Here is a 27,388-nt window from a genome sequence, read left to right on the forward strand (position 1 = left end):
AGGGGGTCCCGCCGAGAAAGCGGAAAAGCTGCCCCGATTGTAGAAGGTCTGGAATGCCGGAATACATTTATACTTTCTTCCTAACTTCATTTACTCTTTGCAGCCACTCTTGTGGCGGATAGTGATATTACTGTTTCACGCTTGAGGAGTTGACAAATGAAGGACTGAATGGTTGTCAGAGATTTCCTAAATCCGAGACCAGGACTCAGCCAGGATTTTCTGAGAGCCGGAGGATGAAGAGGGGGAAAGACTTCCATAACTAAAGAGCCCTTAATCTTACAGTACAACTGGGTTTACGAGTTGCCTTGCGATGGCACGGGTTCTGTTTGCCAGGCGGGAAGAGCCGCCTAATGCCACGCCACTCACCACGGTAGCACTCCCACCCCGTCCTCTCCAGGTTATTGACCCCGTCTGCAACGACCCGCCCTCTTCTTGGCCATTTCCCCGCCTCACCCCGCCCCTCCCGACGGGGCTAACCAACTTCAACAAACGCCTGCGAAGCTGAAACAATATTGGGGCGACTTTTGCTGACATCCCCAACAGAGGAGTTGATGTTTTCGAAAGCTATTACACGTACGTGTTGTTTCAGTGTGGTCTGTACTGAGTTTCAAAGTCACAATCAAACCCCGAATCCCTTCCCTGCCTTCACACCCTTTGGTCTAACCCAGGTAACTCGCTGGGATAGGTGGGAAACAAAGATAGCTCTCCCCCCATTCTCCCCCCCCAAAGAGGGGCCAATGAGAGGTCCGGCACCAGTGAGTGGCATGCCTCAAAACCAATGAATGGATTTAGCGTCCTAGTTGCAAACGTTAGCTCAGGAAAAGAGAAGGAGGGGTCGGGGGTGGAGTGGGAGGAGAAGCGGCTCCTTCGGTAAAAGGAGTGAGAGCCGGTGGGGAGCTCGAAGCACGAAGCTCTCTACCGTACAGGTCAGCCATTGCCCGGCCCAGTGAAGGGCCCCGGGAATCCGGCTTGTGTTGGCGAGGCTCAGCAGGTGTGGGAGGTGATGGTGGCACCCGGGACTGGGACGCGGGGGGCAGAGGGAAGAGAAAAGGGAGAGGGTGGGAGGGGAGGGGATTGAATTCCTCCACGAGCACGTGGCGACTTGGGGGGCTCCCTGGCCTTCTTCCTCCATCTCCTCGCCAGCATGAAGACCCCATCCGCCGATGTACCTCTGAGTCACGCGACTTCCCTTCTCCCTCTCCGATTCCCGGGGCCCCTTTTCTGCCCTCCCCCTCCCCCACCTATTCCCCTTTACCTATGAGAGCCAGAGAAAGAGGGGCTTCGAAGGGGGTGAAAGAGTCTCTGCTGGGGGCGACCCGAGGACTAGAAGACTGAGGGAATGGAGTTGGTTGAGGGAAGATAGAAGCCGAAGAGAAGACAGGACTGGGGGCAAAGGGAGGGGCACTGACCCCCGGGGAAGGGCATGATCTGAGCCCGGGTCAGGAGCGGTTGGCTTGTTGACCAAGATCCGAGAGAAGACCTTAGCTTGAGAGTTGGGGGAGGGGAGGGGCCTTCGAGATCATTTCCACCAACCTCATCTTACAGAAGAGGAAACCAAGGATTTGAGGAGGGGGAAGAGGCCCAATCCAGGGAAATTTGAGCTACAAGACAACATCCACTTCCTCTTGCTCTTTATACAGATCAGGAAATTTAGGTAAAAACTTCAGAGTCTTGATTTTGATTTGCTCAGATTCCCACAGGAACAAGTAGCCTAAGGGGAATAGGGGTTTCAATTGCCGAGTCTTCAAACCAAATTCTTCACCCAAAGCTTCTCAACACAGCTGGATTTTTGAGGGATCTGAAAGGCTTTCTTGCAAGATTGTGCCCAAGTCAAAATTGGGAAATAAGAAATGTTTGTTTTAGGGAATTTAAAAAACAAACAAACAGATTTTTATTGCTGTCTTTTGTTTTTTACAACAAATCCATTTCCAAATATTACTCTCCTCTCTCCCCTGCCCAGTGAGCCATCTCTTGTAACAAAGAATAAAAAAGAAACTAAGCAGCACAACTAAGCTTGACACTGAGAAGTATTTCACCACCTATAGTTCCCCTCTGCAAAGAAAAGAGGGAGGCACATTTTTAATTCAAATTAATCTTAATTTTCTTCCTATGTCCAACACTCAGCCTTGGTGATTATAATTAAATGATGTTTAGGGTGTTTTTTCTCTCCTTTTTACTTACATTATTGTTGTCCTTATTGCTAATTGTTTTATTATTGTTTTCCTGCTGCTGCTTCGGCCTGAATCACCTCATATAAGCCTTCTTGCTTCTAAGAATCCTTCCTAGTCATAAGTCATTAAAGCATGGTAGAATTCTCTTGCAGCAATATGCCATAGATTCTTCAGCCATTCCCAGTCTGAGGAATATATACTTTATCATTTCTTTGCCACTACACAAAGTGCTGCTATGATAAACATTTTGGTGTCTGTGGAATATTTCTATCTTTGACATCCTTGGGTTATATGTCTATAAGCAGTATTCCTAGGCATGGGCATTTTAGTCATATTCTTAATATAATTACGTAATTGCTTTCCTGAATGGTTGGACTAATTTACAGCATCACGATTTTTTTCTATAGTTCCTCAACCATTGAATATTCCCATCTTTGTCATTTTGTTGGGTGTGACATTTGAAACCTGATTTATTTCAATTTACATTTTGTTTATTAATTGGTTGTTATAATCTTTCAGGTGGTTTGATAGGCATTGTGATGTACTGAATAGGTGGTCTTGGAAAATTTCAGGAAACCTGAATTCAAGTACTGCCTCTGACTCATGTTGAGAGAGTCTTAAGTTATTGAGGTGGCCCACCTATATTGGGAAGAGTTTGTCCACCTAAGAGTTCCTACCCTAGTAAAATCACAGTTCTAAACTCTACCCTACTTTTTAACATGGTTAATAAGTTTGCAATTTGAGGGGAACTGTTGATATCCTTTAATCACTTATCTATCCATTATTCCTCCTATTTGTTAACATTCTTAGTTATCCAGGTTCCTCATGTACTGTTGTCCCTCTTATTTCCCCTCTGCCTATCCCAAGATCAGATACCTATCCTCAGGCATTATTGAGCTTCATGTTTTTTCTTCTTTTCTTGCCCTCTCCTGCCCCCCATAAACAACAGAAATTGCAATCATTGACTTGTTCTGTGCTTTATTCCCCCATGTTCTTTGCTAGGTGATTACCAATCAGATAAAGTCTCATTAGATTCCATTATGTGCTTCTTGTACACTCTAATAGGGCCTTTCAGATGATGTCTTAACTCAAATGAATGTGTTTAATAGCAGTAACATGAAATATTATGACATGTATGGGACTTAATTTTTTAATAACTTTTCAGTGCTGTTTAGATTTTTTTTTTTTTTTTTTTTTACTATCTTCTTATTAAACTTTGAAAAGAGCATTCTCCTTGTAGTCAGAAGACAATTAAGTTTACATCCCAGCCCTAGTCCTGTGGTGGGCAGAACATGTAATCTTTCAGAGCCTGTTTTCTCATCTGTAAAATATGGATACTTGTCCTATCTTCCTAGTAATAGTTCTGACTGGCTGTGAGCCTTTAAAGAATTGGGTAAATTTGAACAGCACTTTGATATGTTTGGATTGGGAAATATGGGTGGGAAGTAGGAAGTATTTGGGATAAAAGGAAGGCCCAAAGTTATTACTGGGGCAGCTAGGTAGTGAAGTAGAGATAAAGCATTCAGCCTAGAATCAGGAAAGCTCATCTTCCAGAGTTCAAAACTGACTTTGGACACTTATTAGCATTGTAACCTTGGGCAAATCAATTAACCCTAGTTGCCTCAATTTCCTCATCTATAAAATGAGGTGGAAAAGGAAATAGCCAACCACTCCAGAATCTTTGCCAAAAAAGAAAACAAACAAAAAAAAAAACCGCAAAAGAAAATTGGGCTGTGGAATAATATTTACATCTAGAAAGATGAATGACCCAGCTGTTACAAATGTCAGGGAAAATAACTTAGAGTGGGCCCTTCTGTTAAGGGATTTTAAAATTCTCTGTAGCTTTCTCTCTCTCTCTCTCTCTCTCTCTCTCTCTCTCTCTCTCTCTCTCTCTCTCTCTCTCTCTCTCTCTCTCTCTCTCTCTCTCTCACACACACACACACACACACACACACACACAAAACGCATATATATTTATTTATTTATATATTTTTACCAACTTTACCATATTAGTGTCATGTAGCTGATACTTAGGAGTAGAAGAAGTAGGAGTGCCAGGAATCTGAAATCAGCAAAGTGCTTTGTCTTGTTAATTTAAAATTATTTACTACTTATGCTCTTACTTCTACTCTGTTTTTTTTTTTTTTCTTTTTTCTTAAAATATGGGAATCTGAATTTTCTAAGCTTTTTCAAACTCTTCCCAGACTATAGACCCTTATTATATTTTACAAGACTTTTTCACTAACAACAAGTACTAGATTCAATGTTGAAGCAGTTTGTTAACAAAGGATCTTTTGAATAATAGAATTTTTTGAGGCTTTGTAGAAGTTTTGTGAAAGGGGAAAAAAGGAGGAATAGGAGAGAACCTTGGGGAGATTTTCAAGCAGGTGGCATGATATGGATGATGAATCAACAAAGGAAGTAGAGGAGAAAGGAGAGAGCAGTGTCATGAAAAACCAGAGAGAAAAGAATGGTCCTGAGAAGATAGTGCTCAATAGTGTTGAATAAATTAAGAAGTCAGCTGAATCAAGAAGGATGAGGACTGAATAAAGAGCAACAGTGGTGACAATTAAGAGATCGTTGGTAACTTGGAAGAGAACCGTTTCAGTTGAGTAATAATGGTGGAAACGACTGCAAGGGTTATGGATTGAGAGGATAAGGAAGGGAGCTGTTTTCTCATCTGCAAAATATGGATACTTGTCCTATCTTCCTAGTAATAGTTCTGACTGGCTGTGAGCCTTTAAAGAATTGGGTAAATTTGAACAGCACTTTGATATGTTTGGATAGACAACTTTTTCAAAGTGTTTGGCTAAAAAAATGAAGAAAGATATAGGATGATAGCTTAAGGGGAAGATTAAGTGTAGTGAACATTTTTAAAGATGGGGAAACTTGAGAATGTTTGAAGTAGAAAGGAGGCTAATAAATAAGGGAAGTTGAAGATTTGGAGGTAGGGACAAGAAATGAGATTGCTGATTATTATGAAGACTTAATGGACAGGATAAAATATTCCGATAGAAGGGACTCTACATTCTGGAGCTCAGAAAACTCAAAATAGCTTCCTTTTGCCTCTAGGATGAAATACAAACTTCTCTATTTAGCTTTTAAAACCCTTCACAATTCAGCACCAACCTGTCTAGCTTCATTGGACATTATCTCTCTTACCATCTTATATCTCTGTGTTTGTATTCCAGACACTTAGCCAAGTGCCTCACATAAAGTAAGTTTTTAATATGTGCTTGTCAATTAACTGATATTTTGCTCCAAAATGTATTTTGGAGCCATTCTTAGAATAAGAATGACAGGCAGCATGGAAATGGGGAGGAGTTTGGAGAAATTGTGACATTTCTTATATTCTTATGGACTTTTTTGAAGGGTTAAAATGAGTTAGGAATCTTTGTATTTTTGATTTGTGGACAGGTGATTAACCAAAATAGGATCAACACCAATGTCCTCTACAGCCAACCAATGGATCCTATTCGACCTCCGTTCAGAGGAACTCCTCCTTTTCATTCACTTCCAAGTATGCGGCTGCCAGGAACTCGGCCACATGTTCCCAAACTTATGGACACAGCTATGGGTAGAGCAGGGCAAGCAGTCCAAGGCAATTCATTTGGGAGGTCAAAGGAACCAAGCCTACAGTATGAGCAATTGCACCAGGTAAGAACACAGGAAGTTCATTAATAATGTTGTTCTTGTCTAATTGTGAACATACTTTTTGTCCTACTATTCTTGAGTTTCTAACTTTTGAATTTAATCATGAACATGAAAGTGCTTCACAAATAGGACACTGATATTTGTACATAACCACTTCCCTTTGGTGCCTTTCCAGATTTTGTAAGAAGTAGTTTTCAAGACAAATCAAGACATGATCACTTGCTGCTTTCTAAGTTCTTTTTTTCCCGTTGTTAGCAGTATAGTGATGGTGATGGTTGCTATCTTTACAGTGTGCGGACATTGTAGAGATAATAGTTGTCAACCTAATGGATTTTTGGTTGTTTATTATTTTGATAAGGCTCTTTGCCCTTATTCCTTAAGGGAAAGGAGTTTTTTTTCATTTGTTTGCATTTTTTAGGCAAAGTTTATTTGATTTATAAATACTTAGTATCTTTAAGCCATTGTATATATGATAAAAGGAACAATATTTGACTACATAAATAAGACTCAAAAGAACAAAAGAATTTGGAAAATCAAGGGAAAATTACATTAAGCAATTAGGCAGCAGTGTGTAAAATGTATTATTGTTTTGCAGGAAGATAAAACATTTTCCAGTAACGTAGGATTATACTCAAATTGTTTGAGATCTCTCTATTCATATGGCATACAATATTGACATTATTATAGTAAGTTTAACATGAGACAAGGAATCTGTAAATGGAGTAGTAAAAACCTTGTACCCACTGAGAAGCTGTAAGAAAAATGAAATCTTTGTTATTCTTAAAAAGTCAGCTTTATTGCGAAAAGTTGATAAGAAAGTCAGAACTGCATTTAGGCTATTTCCACTTTCCCCCTTAATTTATTCTGTCTCAATAATTCAAGAAATTCATGAAACTTAAATTAATTTTTAAAAAGTTTTTTTTTTTTTTTGTATTTTCTACTTAACATATATGGCTCATTTTATATATTCCAGTGAAGAGTTATATAATTCCTTTCTCTTACTAAAATTATTTTGCATAGATATTTTAATCTGCCCTGTTTGAAGTGAATAAAATTTTTTCTAGGTAAAACAAAGATTATGGGGTATGGAATACAGTGGGAAGAACACTGGTCTATATAAATCAGGAGATTTGTTTTTTAGTCTTGACTCTTGCCATGTGACCTTGGACTAAATACCCTCCCTAGGCCTAATTTTCTAATTCTAAAACAGAGAGAGAGGTGGCTGAACTTAGATAGTTGCTAGCTCTAAAAGTTTCCATAGTTCTATGAAATGATATGTTGGAGTTATTTATAGAACTAGAAATAAAGTACAGATCTTTTCAACAGCATATTCGTTCTACCTGTGCTGTGTTCTCCCTTAGATATTGTTATTTAGTTGTCTCTGAACTTATGACCTCATTGAGGGCTTTCTTGGCAGAGCTGCTGTAAAGGTTTGCCATTTCTTTTTCCACTTCATTAAATGCCCAGGGTCACATGGTGGTATAAGTGACAGAGGCCAGATTTGAGCCCACAAAGATGAAGCTTCTAGACTCTAGGTCCATGCTCTCTATCCCAGTATCCTCAAACTTTTTAAATAGGGGGCCAGTTCAATGTCCCTCAGACTGTGGAAGGGCTGGACTATAGTAAAAACAAAAACTTATATTGTCTCCACCCCTCAGCCTATTTGCCATAACCTGGCCCGCTGAATCTGGCCCACGGGCCGTAGTTTGAGAACCCCTGCTCTATCCACTGTACTACTCTAGTTGTCAATATAATTGAACTTAATATAATTATTCCCAGTTTTTTTTCCTCTTCAGAATTAGCTACTTTTAAATTGTCTTTCCATGAACTATTAGACAATTGTTTAATAAATTGGTTGTTTTGCAATAGGAATGCTACAAAGAGATTCAATTACACTTTTATCCCTCAACCTTATGATACTACCAGGATTAAATAAAGAAGTTAAAGGACTTTCATTTCTGCCAGAAGCTTGAGAAAATCACTAGTATTTTTGGCTCTTAAAAATTTTCTCATTTTGATAATTATTTATCATTTGCACTTATATAGGAGTCTGTCGGTTTGCAATCTATGTTCCGTGGGTTGGGGTTTGAGACAGCACCCCGTTCCCCTTTGAGAAGAGAGATACCAACTGTAGGTAAGTGGAAGGAAGGCTAATAAAGAAATCATAGTGGTTTGCTTTCTCTTTTATCATCCTTGTAATTTCTATCTCCAAAGAAATCGATCATTTAGAAATTTCTTTTTAGCCTATAACTCTAGCAAACATTTGATCCTTTTTATTAAGGTAGAGGCATTTTAGGCCGAGGCTTGAGTTTGGATATGGTGTCTAAAGGCCAAGAAGATCTTCTGAACCAACCAACCTTCCCAGGCCCTTTGGTGTTGGCAGCTGGGGACAGCAAGATGGCATCAGTCTCCCTTGGTTGGAATAGGTACGTGTTGTTTAGTTCTCAGACAAACTTAAAATTCAGAAAGATAATTTAACTGACTTTGAGAACAAAAAAAAATTTTTTTTTTAAGAAGGCTTGATCTACCTATCTTCATAAAACTGACTTTGTGATAACAGACCTTAGACATTTTCTAGGAATAGCATTCTTTTTTGCTCACTAAAAAGAGGGAAAACATGCAATTTCCTGATAAGACAGTGAATATATTTTCCATCTCTCTCTTAGGAAGTCTAATTCTGACTCTAAAATAATTCTTAAGTCAAATGAGGTACACTGGTGTATCACTTCTGATATGGGAAGTGATATAGACAGTCAACACCAAAAGCAGTTGGTAGATGTGATTTTGCTCTGCTTTCATAGTATGTTCTGTTGTATATCACTGTCATCTGCAATTTATTTTCAAAAACTGCACTCAGTTCATTTTGTAGACTATTCCAGGAATAAATTAGATTTGGAAGTGACAAAAATTGAACATCGATAAAAGTACTGAATTTTTTAAAATTAATGTTTATAAATTTAGGACCCTTGGAAGAGGGAATTTGGAGGTTTCTTTGGGAAGACCAACTATTGGCCTAGGCAGAGCAATGTATAAAGCACCAAGTGATTTATCATCTCCAGATACTTCACTGTTATCATCATCATCATTACCATCACCCAAATCCTCATTCCCCCTCTATCAAGATCATCCTCCAGATATTCCTATTGAACAGATGGAGAAAAAGTAAGTGAGGAACATTGTCTTTGTGGCTTATGATGACTGGAGCCCTTCTAGTTAATTTCTATGTTTAGGCCCAGGGAACTTTTTATGAGACTAGAATCCCAGTAGGATAGGTAATATTTTTTGGTAATTGGAGAGTTTATGTGATTTGTAAAGAAGAGTAACAAATGATGAAAGTTATTGGATAACAATTGCTAGAGAGGAGAATTATGATTCACTCTTTCCCCTCCAGTTCCAGCTCAGTTTTAACAGGACAGTTCCTTTTATGAAATATTTATGGAATTTTGTATTTTAATTGGCATAGTATTCTCTCCACTAATGAATATTTCAACATCTCTACATTTTTGTAGGTATCTTCATGAATTTTTGTGACTAAAGAAATCATCACCTGTTGGTGATCCTCTCCAAATTTAACTAGTCCCATCTGGTCCTAGGGTGGCATAAATATGATCTGCAGGCCTGTTCCTGAATTCTTTCTAGGTTACCTAGGTTTAACATTGTGGCAGTATAGTGGGACTGGTAGAGGAGCAATTCCTTATCATAACACCAAATTGGAGAAGTTAACTGGGAGAGGGAGGAGAACATTACTAAAATTTTTCTTTGTGAATTTATACTTAAATCCATTTAAACCTCTAACTATAGACTAGCGATTCATACTGGAGCTGTTATTTCATTAATAATGTGGAACTCTTAGATGAGAAAATTCCCTTAGGCAGTGCAGATTTGCATCATCTCTGTACCTTATAGTTTTATTTGTCTAGAGCTTTGACAAATTAAATGTCCATGGTCACACAACCAGTTTGTGTCAAAGATTGGGCTTGATTCCAGTTTTTTCTGATTCTGAGACCAACTATACATTCATTATGCCATGGTGCCTCTCTGTAATACTCAAATAGAAAAAGCAGTCTTGCTTCTCAGGGTTAGCCGTACTCTGTGTTGGCCTGTCCCCCTCAGACTTTTGTTTTACCTCTCTCTAATGTAATAGTGAGTCAACAACAACAATATAGCTATTTGTACTTGTATTATCCTTTTGCTAGAGTAAAGCTCCATGTGGTCAGGGAGTGATTTTTTTTTTTTTTTTTTTTTGTTAACTTTGTATCCTTTAGAGCCTAGCATGATAGTCCACCTATATATAGTAGGCGCTTAATAAATACTTTAGTTGAATTTTCAAAACCGATTCAGCTAAGAATGTTTCTTCTAATATTGTGGTTCAGAACTTACATCTGGATCCTGTAATTTCTTCTGGTTTTTAGATGTCTGAGAAAAAATCATGAAATGTTCTTACTTCCTCCAGCTTGTCTATTCTTGTGTTGTTTTTTTGGTGTGTGTGTATTTTTTCCCAGAGAGCCCCTTGTGAAACAAGGATCAAAAGGAACCCCTCAACCTTTGGGATTGAACCTAGTCAAAATACACTGTCAGAATGAAGCTGTGTATCAGTATCATGTGACTTTCAGGTAATGGTGAATTTTTTCTCTTTTGATCCTTCTAAAACTGAAAATTATATTGTGTGCAATTCTGCTAATCTTGCCTACACTTTGGTGTGATGTGGGGCAGTGAAATAGTAGGCTATCAGAGATTATAGATTTTAGTATATATCAAAAATCTTTATTGGCTTCCTTCTTTTAGGAACTCAGATTATTTTTCCATTCCTACATCTTAAAAATTAATTATTATTAGTTTTTTCAGTATGTCTGGTCATAAGGTGATTTCTTTGATTTCCAGTTCATGTATGAAACTATAGTATAAGGAAAATAATTGATGTCTGGGTGTGATATTTTTTGTTTATATTATTCCCTTGCCCTGGATAGGTAGGAGACCAGCTCCAAAGTTATGGAGAATAACAAAAATGTGACCTGTCATATGCAACAAAGGGGGATTAAAAGGAGAGGACCTGCTAGTCTCTTGAATTATTGGGTAGTTTTGGGAACCCAATTTTGGAACAGACAGGAATAATGAAAAATTAGGGACATATAGGAGAAATGGAAAGAGTCCTTAGATAATTGCTAATGTCAACCTTTTTCTTAAGTTCTGAACATCTTGCTTTACTGTGTGCATTTGTGTATACATATGTGCCTGATGGCATAATACAAAAGTTTCTTTTTCTCTCTCAGAACTGAAATAATTGATCTCAGGTCAGCAGTCTGAAGTGCTGCTTCTATATACCACAGAAGATCAATGAAAGCTGGATTACAGTCTCTGGTTTGGGGGAATTCTGACTATTCCATACCTGGAGTTTGGTCAAACCTGCAAAAGATTACCCACTAAATGGACCTGGGAATAGATATAGATTCTTTGCTACAGTCTGGCATATTATCTATTACAAATACATTGTCACAGTTTAAGCACCTTTCCCTATAGGTTTAATTGAATTGGTATTTGTTATTAAACTAATAGTGTAGTCTAATAACTTGGGTGGATTGCAAAGGAAGTATAAGGTAATCTCTTCCTTTAAATATCTTCCAATTTTATTGGGAGAAATAAGACATGATTCAATTAAAGAATAGCTCATTCCTAATCCTTATCATTTGATGCAATACAAGCACAATTCTACTCTCTGGTGTCAACAATCCTGGACCATTTTCATCTCTTTCCAAACAGTTGGACTACAGACCTCCCAAGTAGCTAATTCATACTATCCAAGTCTCTAGTTTGGAGTGTTCAAACTATATTGTAGGCAATAAACTGCTTCCAGTAAATCTGCTCTGTACCACTTTCTGAAGAGCTTTTCATTTGTCATATAGTCATTTATGATCAAATGCTCAAAAGATATGGTAGAGATAGAAAGTGTGATGAGAGGTCAAGGGAGGGTGGAAGACATCTGTGTATACAAAATTTGTGAGGAAAAGTTTCATTTAAAAAGGAAGGCTTGATGTGAAAGATAGGTAAGATGTGAGGAGGCCCTTGGAACTGCATAACAATTAATATTCCAAAATGGGGATAAATAGGTGTAAGGGACGATGAAAAGGCCAATTTAGCTTGGAGCAAAAAAAAAATTTCTGTTAAGTGGTGAGGTTGGAGAAATAAAAGATAGTCTGACCTCATGCATTACATATTAAAGAGGATAAAAACATAAAAAATTATCTCTTTTACCTGGTCAAAAAGAATATAGTTTGATAGCTTGAATTCCCAGTCTGCTCAACAAGAGACAGTTTTTGATAACGTTTTAGTCATGATGATGAGGTGTTTGAAAGGACCCAGGTTATCCTCATCATACATTCCCCTTAGCCCCCCAAAAAAACTTACAAATAAAAGGCACTAAAGAGAAGAAAAATGGTTTAAAAACTACAAGAAATTAAAAGTTATCCAAAATGAATGAACCAAGAAAAATCCTGATAGTTTTTAAAATAATGTAAAGCTACTAAACAATTTTGATGGAAAAAGACCCAATATGAGATATTCTTAAATGTCTTCAACTGACTATAGGACATATTGGAGAAAATGTAAGCAAGTCAATGTGAATACGAAAACAATAAGGCCAAAAGAATAAAGATTTTAAAAATCATGGGAGGAAACAGAGCCAACAAGTATTTTAAAATGTTTTTAAAAAATGGAAGGACACAATGAAAAAAATCGCCAATATGAAGAATACAATAGGAAACTTGAATCAATAGATTCACTCAACATATTAGTGTGGAGACATTTATTGAAGACCAGTTGTGATATTCAGAGCATCTTTAGGATTCAAACCTTGGAAGGTCCAAAATTAAAAACTTTTACTTCAGTATGAATTCTTAACATTCTATAGAAAGAAAAAAACTATTTCAAGCTATCACAAGGCCCACAGAAATTGTCTGTCATAGAACTTTAATCAGGACTACAGGACTACTTTTCAAATAGGGAAAAGGGACAATGGGGAAAATTGTAATACAGTATCCACAAAATTAGGAAGCATTGGCCATGAATCCTAAATTCTCTGTCCAAAAAGAAACTATATTCTTTTTTTAAGGTGATAAGACTTTAAAAAAACAAGAAAGTTTTAAAAGTATGCCAAAAGTCAAATCCACTTTAAACAAAATTTCCCAAAACGAGCTAAGATTACCAGCCAGAAAGATGAATTCTGAATTAAAACAATACACCCTTCTCAAATTGAGGCAACATGTCTGTTGTCATGAATGTGAAAATCCGTATTTAGAACATTGGCTGTATCATTTGGACCATTGGCTAAATGAGTAAACTGGTAGGAAAGCATTTCAAAGAAAAAAAGGGGGAGAAACTTCTATGTGGCAAGACGTTATCTAGGATACCAAGAACTACCCTCTGAACTGCATTCAAAAACCCTTCTCAAAATGGCGCCACCAGTCTCCCCCCCCCCCCCCCCAAGATGTTTACATGTGCACTTTGGGACTGAATGCTAGAAAGTCAGCTTTTACTAAGGTCAAGTTTGTGCTAAAATAATAGAAGATATTGTAAGTCTTAATAAAAAAATTTTTTTTAAGGAAAATTAAAGTAACAAAGTATTTAGAGCTTAGTTTTCCAAGTAAGACTGCAGTGATAGTTCTACCTTCTGTACCAATTTTTAAAAAATGACCCAATCTGTGACTTGATTTTCTAAATAATTAAAACATGTAATCTGTATTGTCACAACTTGTTACTTTAAATGGTGCCAGCCACCTCTTGACTGCTAGAATACCAGCCTCTCCAATCTGTACCGACGCAGCATGGTCTCTCTTTGAGCCCTGTCTTCACCCTGTCTAAACAGCTCGCCCCGGGAGTAAAGGACAAGCTCCCTATCTGACTTGAAAGGCCCTCCTTAGAGATCCACCCCCTCCATGGGGGGGCCTTCCTGAGTGCTCACTGAGGGCTTGTGCCTGGGGCCTTCTCCTCCTCCTCTGCCTCTCTCCCCCGACCTCCCTGCTTGCTTCTCTCTGCTTCTCTCGCCTCCTGCTTGCTTCCTTACATGGGGGGCCCCTCCTGTGGCTGCTGTCCCTGCACACATTCATCCTCGCCTCTCACCAGCACAGAGGGCTCTGCTTTTACCCTCCTTATACTCCACCCAGCTCAGGCGCCACCTGGTGTGGGATGACCCAGTCCTCTGGCTGGGCCTTCAGTGTGTCTGGTCTATCCTTCGCAGTGGTGTGGGGCAAATTGCCTGGCATGGAGTCAAATGTTTAAATGTGTTCAGTTCTGTCAGAAACCTTGTGATGTCTTACATCTTTAAAAACACTTTGAATGGGCATATTCCCTTTGCTATAGTCATTGAGCTCACACAGGCAGCCCTGAAGCCATATTTTTATCACCTTAGATAATCCTATACCTTTAAAAACCAGCCTTTCTTTCCCCACGTCTAACTTTTATTGTGGCCCATGGGTTTTCAGTGAGGTTTAAATAGACAAGTTCCTCGGCTGCTAAGTTGTGTTTACTTTATTTCTTAGTGTTTGTGATGTCTGACATGTTACAGCGCTGGGACAGGATGCTTCTTCTTATGCCAGTATTTGTCAGAATTCATTATTCCCTTACTGAGGACCAGCTTTCTAGGTCTGCAAGAATAAGTAGAATGGAGGAGAAATCCCTAAAATGTTTTTTGGACCGGTACTTTGTAGTCCAGTTAAGATGCATAGATCTTATTAGATGACTTGGACATCTCACAAACGAGAGAGGGATTTACTCTATACAAAAGTGACTTTCATTACCGGACCTTTTCTCAGGCTTCAGGACTCAGGGATCCCTTGCCTGCAACAAACACTTTTTTCTTTATAGCAATTATTTTTTAATTGATGTTCTTTATGTTCTTCTAATTTCAAGAAACTCATGCCACCCCCAAGAAGCACATAGATGAACAAAATCTCTTTTCTTATCCTCCCACAACCTCTCCCCACTTTTGGGGATATAATAATACACACAACAATACACAAGCAAAACAGATTTCCACATTGGCCATATCCCAGAAAATATCTTACTCAGTGCCCCAATTCACCACTTCTCTTTCAGGAGGTTGGTAACCTGCTTTATCGTCATCCTGGATTGTCATTGCGTTAATTAGTGCCTTTCAGAGCTATCTGTCTTTATAATGTTTTTATTGTATAAATTGTTCTCTGGGTTCTGATCATTTCAATCTATAGCAATTCTCACAAGGTTCTTTGAAATCATCCCTTTTGTCATTTCTTATGTCACAAGATTATTCCATTATATTAATGAATCTCTGTTTGATCAATCATCTTAGTAGTAGCCAATTTTTTAAATCAGCAAAAGAAAGAAATGAAGTATACACATAGGCACAAAATCTACCCCCTAGTTGACAGAAAACTATCTAAAGGTGAGAGGGATGTCAAATGTTCTGAGTCAGGCTGAGTGTCATTAGAAGTAAGCACATATGTGACCATAGCTCTCACAAATGAAGAAATATTAAAATGTTTGCTCCTCCCAAATAATGCACATGCACTGTCTATCTATCTGTGTTGTCTCTTCCATTAGAATATAAGCTGTTTAGGGGCATGGACTCTTTCACGTTTGTCTTTTTATTCCCAGCATTTAGCATAGGGCTTACCTACTTAAGCAACTTATGTTAACTGGAAATATATTATCTCCTTCCAGTCTCTTTTCTGGCATCATATTTAAATATTTTTGTTTTATTGGTCATAAATAACATGTAAGTTTTTAAAAGTTTGCTTTATTCCCTCTGCATTATTTTATAACTTTATAATCTTCCTCTGTAATTTTTAATAGGAAAATAATTATTCCATTGTGGTATATCATTGCAATTTGTTTAGCCATTTTTCTAGTTGAATTCAGTCAAATATTTATTAAGTATGTACTATGTGCCAGACACTATGCTTAACACAGGATATAAAGATAAACAGTTCTTTATAAACAGTCCTTGCCCTTAAGGAGTTGACATTATATAAAAGCTCATAAAACACATACATAGACAATAATAAAATATATATATATATATGTCTATATATATGTGTGTGTATGTATATATATGTAAAATGGGGGCATAGAAGACTTCTAGACAAAGTATTCAAAGAAAATTTGAGGAAAGAGAACAGTTTCATCTGGGAAACCATTAAAGCTTTTATGGAATATTTGGTACCTGAGTTGAACCTTGAAGGAAAAAAAAAGATTCTGTTCAAGTAGAAAAGAGAGACTATATTGCAGGCATGAAAGAATCCCTCTGTGAATGAACAGAGGCAGGAGATGACATGTAAAATGAGGGAACAGCTAGTCTTCCAAATCTGGAAAGAAGGGTAAAAAATAATTGTGAAATAAGGAATAGGTAGGTTGGAGCTAGATAGTAAAAGATATTAAAGCCAGGTGAAAGATAACTTTATTTGTATTATGCAGTCAGCTATACGGTCTTTATTTAGGAGAATAAACAAAAGAGAGGTTTTGCTTACATGTAGTAAAATATCCTTCTATTTTAAAAACAACAAAATTCTGCCAATTTCTTTGTATCTGGGTTTTTTTTTTTAATACCACAGACATATCCCAATATCAACCCCTTGTTCCATATAGAGTCTTCCTTTGTCACAAGGAAACAAATTAAACAAAACCATTTAAAAAACACATCATAGCTGATGGTGCATTATCAGTAGTATTCCATTTTTCAAGTGAGGTCAGGAAGATGTGTTTAAGCATTTGGCTTTTGAAATCAGTATTGGTGATTGCCCTTAATTTAAGTGCAGTGCATTGGTGTGCTTATATTCTCAGATAGTCTCTCCAACACTATTATTATCTCTGCTAATTTGATGACTATGAAATGAATCCATGAATCCTCAATTGTTTAATGTACATCTCTTAACATTTCTCTTAAAATAATATTAATAACTTTTAATACTGAGTGTTTTTAATATGATTTGTATTTTGAAAAGTATTCATTTCCTTTCAGCATTTAATGGAAAAAGTCTTAATATTTGTCAGTTACCTGATACTTATTCAAAATATTTGATGCAACAATTTTCTCTCATTTGATAGTTTTTCTTATTTTAGTTATATTTATCTTGTTAATGTAAAAAACTTTTAAGTTTAATATGATTTTAGTTGTGTTGCCTTGGATCTTTCCCATTCACTCCTTGATTGTTAGTTCCCCTCTTTTTGGCCTTTTGGTTATTAAATTTTAATTCATATTTATGCATTCTATCATTATGGTCTCCCATCCTTCAGGCACTTAAAAGAAAATTTTTGAAACCGAGACTCATTAGCCTTATTAGTTTATTTTATTTGAAGCTGTTAAGGAGAGGGATAGTGTGATAAACAGTGATGTGCAGTATAAGTTAAAGATACAGAATCACTGAGAAGACTGTTTTAGCAATTCTCAAAGTGACAAAAGCTTCAGTGTTCTGATCGGATAAATTTGGGACAAGGAAAATTGATGGGGTTTGATGATTTGGTCTGATATTAGAAGTCAAAGATGACTTCAAAATTTCTAAGTCTATATGAGTAGACAGTATTTGAAGACTAGAGGGTAAAGTAATTTTAAGTCAGCTCTTCCTTTCTCCTCATGTTGCCCTTGTGAATCTTCAGATTTTCTTTACCAAGTCTCAAAAACTTCTTACCTTTGGAAGCTTATACCATCTCTAGACTTTTCTTATTGAAAGGACTCTCTAGGCTCTAGGACATCTGCTTATGATTTACTGGTTCATTCTAGAACCATTATTTCAAGGAGAATGCCCAACCATTCATTCATCCATCTTCAGGTTACTGTCCTGACTCTGAGCTTTTTCTTGTTGTAGAAAGCCTTCATCTCTTTCCTCCTCCTATCTCCCTTCAGGTGTTATTTTCCCTCATTAGAAGGCAAGCTCCTTGAGGATGGGGGCAGGATATGCTTTTCTGCATATTATATTGCCAGCACATGACATAGTAGGCCCTTAAACCAGGGTGACCAGTATTAATATTATTACATAAAAGTATTTTAAAAGACTCTTTAGTCAAAGACTTTATAGGTGTTAGGGTGAAATAGGAGATTGCTAGAGAAGAACAATAAGTTTGGGATCCAGGTCTTTTCTTTCAGGCAGAAACTGGGTAGATTCAGGGCATATCATGTACCAATATGCTGAATGGAAGAAGAATATGCTAAGAGCTAAGGGCTTATATCTGTAAAATAAAAGGCATATTCTTCTGAGAGTAAGAATTGGAAAACAATTGGAAAGCATTTGGGAATTTAAGGAGAAACATTTGTAACAGCTACAGTGAGTTTATTAGGGACTCAAGAAGAGGAAAAATAATAGAATTGCTGAGTATATACTTGTAGTGGACTTCATTAACTTGGTTGGGATACAGGACATTTTTGTGCCTATAATTTAGGGGAGGGGTTGACTTATTAGCCCCTTGAAATAATCCTTCTAATATATGAGATTTCAGTCTTGGTAAAATTTTGTTGAAATTTCTAGCTTTGAATATCCTTTATGATCTTTTTTTTTTTTTTTTTTTTTAAATCTTTGAACATACTTCCCCCTTTAGTTTGGAAGACTGGCAGGTTCAAAGAATTCCATCTTTTGTGTTCATAAATTTGGAGCTTCAGAGCCATCTAGGCTAGCCCCCTCATTTTGCAGCTCAGGAAAATGGGGCTCTGGGAGGTTAAGATCTGTCCAAGGCCTGTACACAGGTAGAAAGTATCAGAGGTGAATTATGTTCTTTCTCTCTGTAATGATGCCTTTTTTGTAGTATTTTGGATATAATCAAAATTATTAAATGTGATACTTTTGGTCCTAGAATCAAAGAAACTCCATAGACATCTGCCTGGTTTATTATAATAACTTGTAATTTGTCCTTCCTTCAACTGCTAGATCAATTCCTTCTTTGACACAGACCCAGTTATGTTATGCCCACACAAAAATCTTCTGTGGTCCCTGCTGCTTAAAGGGTCAAGTTCAAACTCTGGCTTGATAAGGATCTTTAAATCTCAGGGCTTCCTTACTTTCTAGGCTTTTCTTTCTCTGCTTCTTTCCATAAACTCTGTGATTAACTACACTGAATCACTTGTCATTCTTTGAACACATTCAGCCTTGTGCCTTTGTTCACATTGTTTCCTATGTGTGAAATGCTTTCCCCCCTTTCCCTCCACTCTTTTTGAAATTCTACTCTTATGTCTTAAAACTCAAGTGCTGCCTCTATCCTAAAATCATCACTGATCTCCCTCATCAGAAATCAACCTCCCTTCTCTAGACCTTAGGTATTACTTCATAAAGTATTCTATTCTGCATTGTAGTATGCTTTATTATAATTATGATCTACTTTCTGTTTGCTGTCAGATTTTACCTCACTTTTGTTAATTATACACACACACACACACACACACACACATATATATATATATAAAATTTTATTTATTTTTCTGAGTCAATTGGGGTTAAGTGACTTGCCCAGGGTCACACGGCTAGGAAGTATTAAGTATCTGAGGCCAGATTTGAACTCAGGTCTTCTTGACTTCAGGGGTAGTGCTCTAGCTACTGTGCCATCTAGCTGCCCCCAAACTAACTTTTAAATTGGAATGTATCATAGGACAAGGATGGTTCTGGAGATAGTGGAGGAACTAGAATTGTATTTAGTGAGAAGTGCTTCTCGTTGCCCTACTCTGTGACTCATCGATAATTCCTCTCCTGCTACTCAATGTCCTTCTCTGAAGACATTGCTCTACCTGCTTCCAGTCTCCTCCTTAGAGTTGCCATGATAATCTGCCCAAAGCTCATTCAACAGTCTTCAGTGGGTCCCAACTGACTGTTCATAATTTGGCCCCAGCATACTTTTCTAGGGAAACTTCATATTACTTCTTTTCTTATTTTTCCTTTCAATTCATACTGGCCTGGCACTTGAGATTCTTTGAACCTGACATTCTATCTTTAATCTCTTTGCTCTTCCCCATTTCTCAGATACGTTTTCTTCTTCCTAATATTCTTAGAATCCCCATCTTCCTTTAAAGTTTTCTTCTAGTGATGCCCCCATGGGATGCATTTCCTAAACCACCACAGTTTGTAGTACTATCCTTGCAGTTTCCCAAAGGCAAATCAGGTCAGTCTCTTCTTGGTTAAATCACTTAACTCATTGGGTGACAGTCTTCCCAAACTTGCATCATAGCTGCCAACTTGTCTTCCTCACTAAATTTCAAATTACTGTACTTACTCCACCTTATATCCAGTCTGTTGCCAAGTTCTGTCAATTTTACCTTTGCAACATCTCTCAAATATGTACTCTCTCTCCTCTGATATTATCCCATCTTAGTATAGGCCCACGGTAACCTCTCACCGAGACAGTAGCAATAGCCTGATGGTTGTCCCCTTGTCACAAATACCTTCCTACTCCAATCCATCCTCCATTCAGCTATCCAAGTGATTTTCATAAAATGCAGATCCAGACCACATCACTCCTCTATTCAGTAAACTTAAGTGGCTCCCTATCACTTCCAGGATCAAATACAGAATTATCTGTTTGACATTCAGTGATCCAATCCCTATCTACTTTTCCAATCATCTTATACTTTCCCTAGCCCTAAATATTACCATCACATAGTCTTCCATTCAGCAACAGTGACTCCTTGCTGTTTATAAAACAAGATATTCCATTTTCACGTTGGCATTTTCTCTGGCAGAACCACCATGCTCTCCTCACCTCTGCCTTCTTGGCTTCCTTCAAGTCCCAGCTAAAAACTCAAGTCCTATAAGAAGCTTTTCCCAGTGCTTCTTAACCCTAGTGCTTTCTCCTGTTGGTTTCCTGTTTATTCAGCATATGGCTTATTTGTACATAGTTGTCAGCAATTTATCTCCTCTTTCAGATTATAAGCTTGAAAGTAAGGACTGTCTTTGCCTTTCTTTGAATCCCCAATGCCTAGCATGGGTCTTGACACATAATAGGTGCTTGATAAGTGCTTATTGACTTATTATCTTCCCATATTGCTTTATTATGTATTTTGTAATTGCTTTTCTAGTATGTGTTGTTGTATTTCCCCCAGCTCCTTGAGAAAAGGAACTTTTTTTTTTTCTTCCCTTTTTATTTTTGAAGATACTTGCACATATAGGGCATTTAAGTAAATGCTTATGGAATTGATTGTTTTAATGACCTTTGTAACCTAGTATTGAGCTTTACAAGTAGTTAAATGAATATCATTTTCTTGGTTTCTTATTTTCCTGTTTAATTATGAATTTTCACAGAAAAGTTTTATCACAGCTTTTGTCATGAAGGTGATTCAGACTTTTGTATAGCCACTAGATGGGGCAGTGGTTATGAACATAACTGCCTTGTACTAGTGATAATGTAAGAAATGCTTCTTTTTTTACTCAGTTTGAACTTTTTGCATGATTCTTAGCCCCAATGTGGAATGCAAGAGTATGAGGTTTGGCATGTTGAAGGACCATCGATCTGTTACTGGAGATGTCACTGCTTTTGATGGATCCATCCTCTATCTGCCCATTAGACTTCAGCAAGTGAGTCATAGTCATTGTTCTTTTCCCCCCCCATATAATAGTATTTTCTTTTTTCCAAATATATGTAAAGATACTTTTCAACATTCATTTTTGTAAGATTTTAAGGTCCAAATTTTTCTTCTTCCTTTTCTTCCCTTCCTTTTCCCCAAGAAAGCAAACAATCTGACATAGGTTAGACATGTGCAGTTTTGTTAAACATATTTTCACATTAGTCAAGTTGTGAAAGAAAATCTGAATAAAAGGGAGAAACCATGAGAAAGAAAATTTTAAAAAGTGAAAATAGTATGCTTTGACCTGCATTCAGACCCCATATTTCTTTATCTGGGTGCAGATAGAATTTTTCATTATGATTGTTTTTGAATTGTCTTGAATCATTGTATAGCTGAGAAGAGCTAAATCTTTATTAGTTGATTATTGTAGTGTTGCTGTTACAGTGTAAATTGTTCTCCTGATTCTGCTTACTTCATCATCAATTCATGTTAAGTCTTTACAGATTTTTCTGAAATCTGCTGGCTCATCATTTCTTATTATCAATAGTCCCATTACATGCATATACCATAATTTGTTCAGCCATTCCCTGATTGACAAACATTCCCACAATTTCCAATTCTTTGCCACTATAAAAAGAGCAAGATGTTATTTTTTAAATGGAAATCTTAGTCATGTGGCTTGGAGTCATGTGGTGAGAAGACCTGTAGTCCTTGAATATTTTATTTGTAAATTCCCAACGATTTTTTAGAAGATTTTTGTACATAATAACTTGGAAGTTCTTATAAGAATAGTAAATTTAGATGTACCTTCTTGCTCTAAGAAAGTAGTTGAAAATTTTTGCATCTAGGAATTGAGGTTATTTTGAATACATTTGAAGTACTCCTTCAACTCTTGATTATGATTTTTTAATATTTAGGGAATGTGGGTAATGTTTAAATGACCTTTTCTGGAGCTTAGGATTTTTCAAATCCAATTGAGGTTTTTGCCTAGTAATGGTTTGCTATAATTCATGTGTCAGAAACAATTGGAATATGTTAAGGCTTAGGAACTTGTCATTTAAAATTTTCATTTAAATTTTATTTCTTGTTAGGCTGTTGAGTTGAAGAGTCAGAGGAAGACTGATGGTACTGAGATTAGCATCAAAATTCAGATGACCAAGATCTTGGAACCCAGCTCTGATTTGTGTATTCCTTTCTACAATGTTGTTTTCCGGCGGTGAGAACTAGTCGGGAGTGAAGGAAATTATTAGGCTATCTAGACACTTTTGCTCTTCTAATTTATTTGTCTTCAGTTTTCCTCTTAAATTTAATATTAATGTTCTTGAGGAAGATATTTTAGTATTACCTGCAGCTTGGGCTTAATTTAAAGTTTCAAACAGTTAAAAAGGATGACCCCTATTCTGTCTTAGTTAATGATTGTATTTTCAAAAAGCAATAGGCCCAATAAAGAAAATTAGGTCTATCAAAACAAGTTTTGAATTAGGTAAAAAAAACCATGGGTCTTTTGGGTTCTGGTAGGGACTCATGAAATTAATATATATATAAAGCACGCGTGTGTGTGTGTGTGTGTGTGTGTGTGTGTGTGTGTGTGTGCATACACTGTTGGGAATAATATATTGAAATATCTATCATACTACTTCTCCTTGATTATATAAATTTTTCCTGGAAATTAAAAAATTATTTTTGTTATCCTTTATAAATGCATAGCTGTATCCTCTTTCCCTATACATCAATGCATTCCTTATAAATATTTTTATAAGGGTAGGGGGGAAGCAGTTCAGCACATCATCTATGCCTTACACTATATTTTTAGAGATTTTAAATGACTGCTCTTATTTGCTTTTTCCATTTTAAGAATAAATGTAATTTTCATAAGATCATGTTATACACTACCTATTTTCAGTTTGGTAGAATACCATTCCCATTTTCTTTTTGGTAATTGGAAATAGCTTTCTTTATTTTTGAGTAGAGGAAAATTTTTCCTTTGCCAAAGAAAAAAATTTGATGAATTTAACACCTCAAAAGTAAATGTTCTTCTGTTCTTTTTTTTTTTTAGTAATAATAGTAATATTGTACAAAGTAGAGAAGTAAATTGAACATTTTATGAAAATTACTAGCAATGAGATTGCACAAAAATATATCATTTTATTATGGCAAATTTTAGTCATGAAGTTACACCAAATAAACACTTAAATACATATATGTATATACAATATGTCAATTTTGTTGAACTGCTTTTTTTTTTTCTCTTTTTTTTTTTTCCTGAGGCTGGGGTTAAGTGATTTGCCCAGGGTCACACAGCTAGGAAGTGCTAAGTGTCTGAGACCACATTTGAACTCAGGTCCTCCTGAATTCAGGGCTGGTGCTCTATCCACTGCGCCACCTAGCTGCCCCCTTTTTTTTCTCTTAAAATTCTAAATTATCAGGGATGGTTTTCTAGATAAGAGAATGGGGAATATTCTCAATAAAATTAAGATTTTATATATATATATATACACACACATGCATGCATATATGTGTATTTGTGTGATATATGTTTGTATATACATGCATATATATACACACATATGAACACATATACACACGCACAAACACACCTTCTACTTCAAAATGAATACTAGTACTTTAATTTTTCCTTTGGAAATTTGTTTTAATTGTATAAAAGTTGTTAATTATGGGACAGAGGAAGGTCTGTTAATCTTGGCAATTAATTGTTTTCTGCTAGAACACTTATCTTGAAGTTTTCTTTTGGCAGGGTAATGAAACTTTTAGATATGAAACTTGTGGGAAGAAATTTCTATGACCCATCAAGCGCTATGATACTACAACAGCACAGGTTAGTAACATATTTCTCATTATTTTGTGTGTATTCTTCCCAGATTTTTCCTATTTATACTTTTGTTGATATAAAAACAGGATGAATAAAGGAATGATGATAAAAAAATTTATAAAATCTAATCATATGCTTTCTTTTAAAACTTTTAAAGTGAAATCAAACTGATTTTAGATTTAGCTCTGTCAATGACCACATTCTATCATTATGTTACAAGGGAGCAGTGTTTTTGGCTAGTGTCATTATTTTAAACATAAGGATAGATATGTTAGTCTTTCTCCAAAATACCCAAATTAAAGGGTGCTTATTTTTGTTTTGTTTTTTTGTTTGTTCCCCATTTAAGGTTGCAAATCTGGCCAGGCTACGCAGCTAGCATTAGACGCACAGATGGAGGACTATTCTTGTTAGCAGATGTCTCCCACAAAGTCATTCGAAATGACTCAGTGTTGGATGTTATGTGAGTGGATGAGATGGTGGTACTGGAAAAGACTATTCAATTTGGCAATTAAGAGTTAATAATGACCTTTAAAGAAACACTATGTGTAATGGTGGTGGAGATAGAATCTAGTTGACAAGGAGTAAAAGGGTAGATTGGTAGGATGATATAGAGAAGTAGGTAGCAGACTGATTCTCAGTTTGGCAGTGCTTGAATAAAAGTCTGATAATCCAAGGATTATAGAGTTCATGCATAAATCAATTCTAATCTGAGATTTATTCCCTAATAAGTCATCAAAGGATGTAATGGTTTTTAAAAGAATTGTAAACCAGCAATAGTCACAAGAAAAAATGTTTGAAAATAATGAAAGAAAATTGCATTAAATCAACTTAATTGTCATTTCAGACCTGTCAAGGTGACAGAGATGATAAAACAAAAAAATTAGTATTGGGACTGTTTGGGTAAGATAAACATGTTAATGCACTATTGGCATTGTGAGTTGGTCCCAAACATTTTGGAAAATTATTTGGAATTGTTAGAAACAAATTACTAAATTGTTCAGATACTTTGATCTATTGATCCCAATATTGGGCCTCCAAGGAGATGGGGGAGAAAAAGCTTGAAATACCAAAATACCAAATATTTGCAGTTATACTTGTTATGGTAGCGAAATACTGGAAAGAAAGCAGGTTACCATTGATTGGTGAATGGCTGAAGAAACAGAAAAATTACTGAGTTGTAAAAAATTATAAATATGAAGAATTCAGAGAAATAAAGGAAAGAATTGGGAGCTAATGCAGAATACAGTAAGCCAAAGTAGGAGAATTAAATACAAATAAGAATTACTACAACAATGTAGATGAAAATGACACTAAAAGATAGTTGAACTCAAATGAACAATATTGGTTCCATAGGGATGAAACATATTTGTTATCACTAGAGAAGTAGAGGACTGATAGTATCAAATATTACTTATATACCATCAATTAGTTTTGCTTAACTCCTTTATGACAAAGGAGTTATTTCTATATGGGAGGGACAATACTAGGAAATATCTGATGTAAACAAGCATCAATCAAACTTAAAAAGAAAATTTCCCACTGAAAGAGAGTTTTGTTGTCTTGAGTGGTGTTTTTTTTTTTTTTTTGTTTGTTTTTTTGCTTTTTTAAAGATAAGGGAGACTTGAATATTTTTAAAAGCAGGAAAGAGAGTATTAGGAGTGAGTAATTGATATATACTTGAAGTCCTGGAAAGATGACAATAATTTGTTTCCTCAGGGCTTATCACAGTGCCTGACATTCAGTAGGTACTTAATAAATGCTTGTTGACTTAATTGTTGACTAGCTTTATTATAAAGGTGCACATCTTCTGTTGAGGTGGGAGAAATGAATAAAGATAAGTTTTAAGTTTGGGGAGAAAAATTGTTTATTACATTGTCTACTCTTGGTTTTTCCAGTGAAGTTGTCATTTGAATAAGAGGACTTTTGAAACGTAGGCTTAGAATAGTATTTAGGGAATCTGATAAGCTAATAAGGAGGCATAAGAAGGTTGATGAATATCTGTGAAAGTTTAGCTTAGATCATAGAGCATGAATTTATAATGACCTTAATGGAGAATAGTTTTGTGATTATAGCAGTCTTTAATAGCCAGTTAGGTATTGGAATAGAGTTGTTATCCAGAATTGAACATTGGCAATTTAATCATAGAATTTTGGAGGGATAAAGGGATTTTAGGAAGCTGATGAAGCCATTGTTAAAAGATGTGATGGCACAGCTTCACTAACCCCCCTAATCTGGTTCCCAGGTATTAGTAAAGAAGCATTTGTCTAATACCTGCTATGTGTCAGGCACTGTGCTAAGCCATGGAAACACAAAGGTGAAAATAAAAATCCTTTAAGGAGTTCTAATAGGAATAAAAATGTATATTTGTATATGTTTATCGAAGAATATACGTAAATCAAAATTGCCTTAGAGGAGAAAGCAATAATAACTCAAAGGAAACGTATTTCACAGTAGGTGAAAGGAAACTAAAAGGAAACCAGGGATTTTAGGAAGTAGAGGTATGAAGGAAGAACATTCCAGGTATGGAGGATGGCCAGTACAAAAGCTTGGAAGTGGGAGATGGAGCATCCTATGTGAGCAACTGTATGGCTGGACTATGGAGTGTCTGCTGTCTTTTGAAGCTTGCTTTGTCTTACTTAAATTGAAAAGGGTGTGGGGATGGTGTGTTTATCAACTAAAGGAATGCCTGTTGTAGCTGTGAGGTGATTTGGAGGGCAGGATATGGCTATACTGGGATTGGGGCGTGGGATGGAGGGGATGAAAATGAAAAATGGCATTTTCCCAAGAAACTTTTCCACAAGTCTCCACACCATACTCCCAATCTTGGAAACCACTTCATTAAACCGTAGTCATTTATTAAGTATCTGCTTATGCCAAGTATTGTATTACTCTCTGGTGGCACAAGACAGAAGTGAAATTCCTGATCTCAGGGAGCTTATAATCTAAAGGGAGGCAACATGCCAACAACTGTATACAGACTGCATAAATAAATGCAAGGTACATAGGAGATAAGCAACAGAGGAAAGACACCAGAATGAATAGGAATGCAGAAAGTTTTCTTGTAAAAGGTGAAATTTTACATAGGAAGGAAATCAAGAGACAGAAAAGAGGAATGAGGAAGAGCATTCCAGGTATGGGGATGAGAGGGGGAAGAGACAGTCAGCAAAAAAGCATGGGCAGGGAGGTCATGGTCACTGAGCAGAAGACTAGAAAAGTAAGAGGGGATCT

General features: G+C 36.5%; 1 protein-coding gene across 7 annotated transcripts in view; it reads left to right on the plus strand.

Moving 5' to 3' along the window:
- Positions 1-551: 551 nt before the first annotated feature.
- The window catches only part of PIWIL2 (piwi like RNA-mediated gene silencing 2), a 70,909-nt gene continuing 44,072 nt past the window's right edge, over positions 552-27,388 (plus strand). The window contains exons 1-10 of one of the 7 annotated variants that reach the window (XM_074287501.1): positions 552-573; positions 5,589-5,828; positions 7,872-7,959; positions 8,107-8,251; positions 8,787-8,987; positions 10,328-10,438; positions 21,223-21,340; positions 22,422-22,546; positions 24,086-24,166; positions 24,507-24,620. In XM_074287501.1, the coding sequence (XP_074143602.1) occupies positions 5,637-5,828; positions 7,872-7,959; positions 8,107-8,251; positions 8,787-8,987; positions 10,328-10,438; positions 21,223-21,340; positions 22,422-22,546; positions 24,086-24,166; positions 24,507-24,620 (1,175 nt within the window). In that variant the 5' untranslated portion in view covers positions 552-573; positions 5,589-5,636. Of the gene's footprint in view, positions 574-814; positions 1,001-1,266; positions 1,655-5,588; positions 5,829-7,871; positions 7,960-8,106; positions 8,252-8,786; positions 8,988-10,327; positions 10,439-21,222; positions 21,341-22,421; positions 22,547-24,085; positions 24,167-24,506; positions 24,621-27,388 lie in introns of those variants that run through there. The other 6 variants (XM_074287496.1, XM_074287497.1, XM_074287498.1 and 3 more) reach the window with 6 other exon arrangements.

The sequence above is a fragment of the Sminthopsis crassicaudata genome, chromosome 2 (assembly GCF_048593235.1).
Source record: "Sminthopsis crassicaudata isolate SCR6 chromosome 2, ASM4859323v1, whole genome shotgun sequence".
In the NCBI taxonomy this organism is placed as follows: Eukaryota; Metazoa; Chordata; class Mammalia; order Dasyuromorphia; family Dasyuridae; genus Sminthopsis; species Sminthopsis crassicaudata.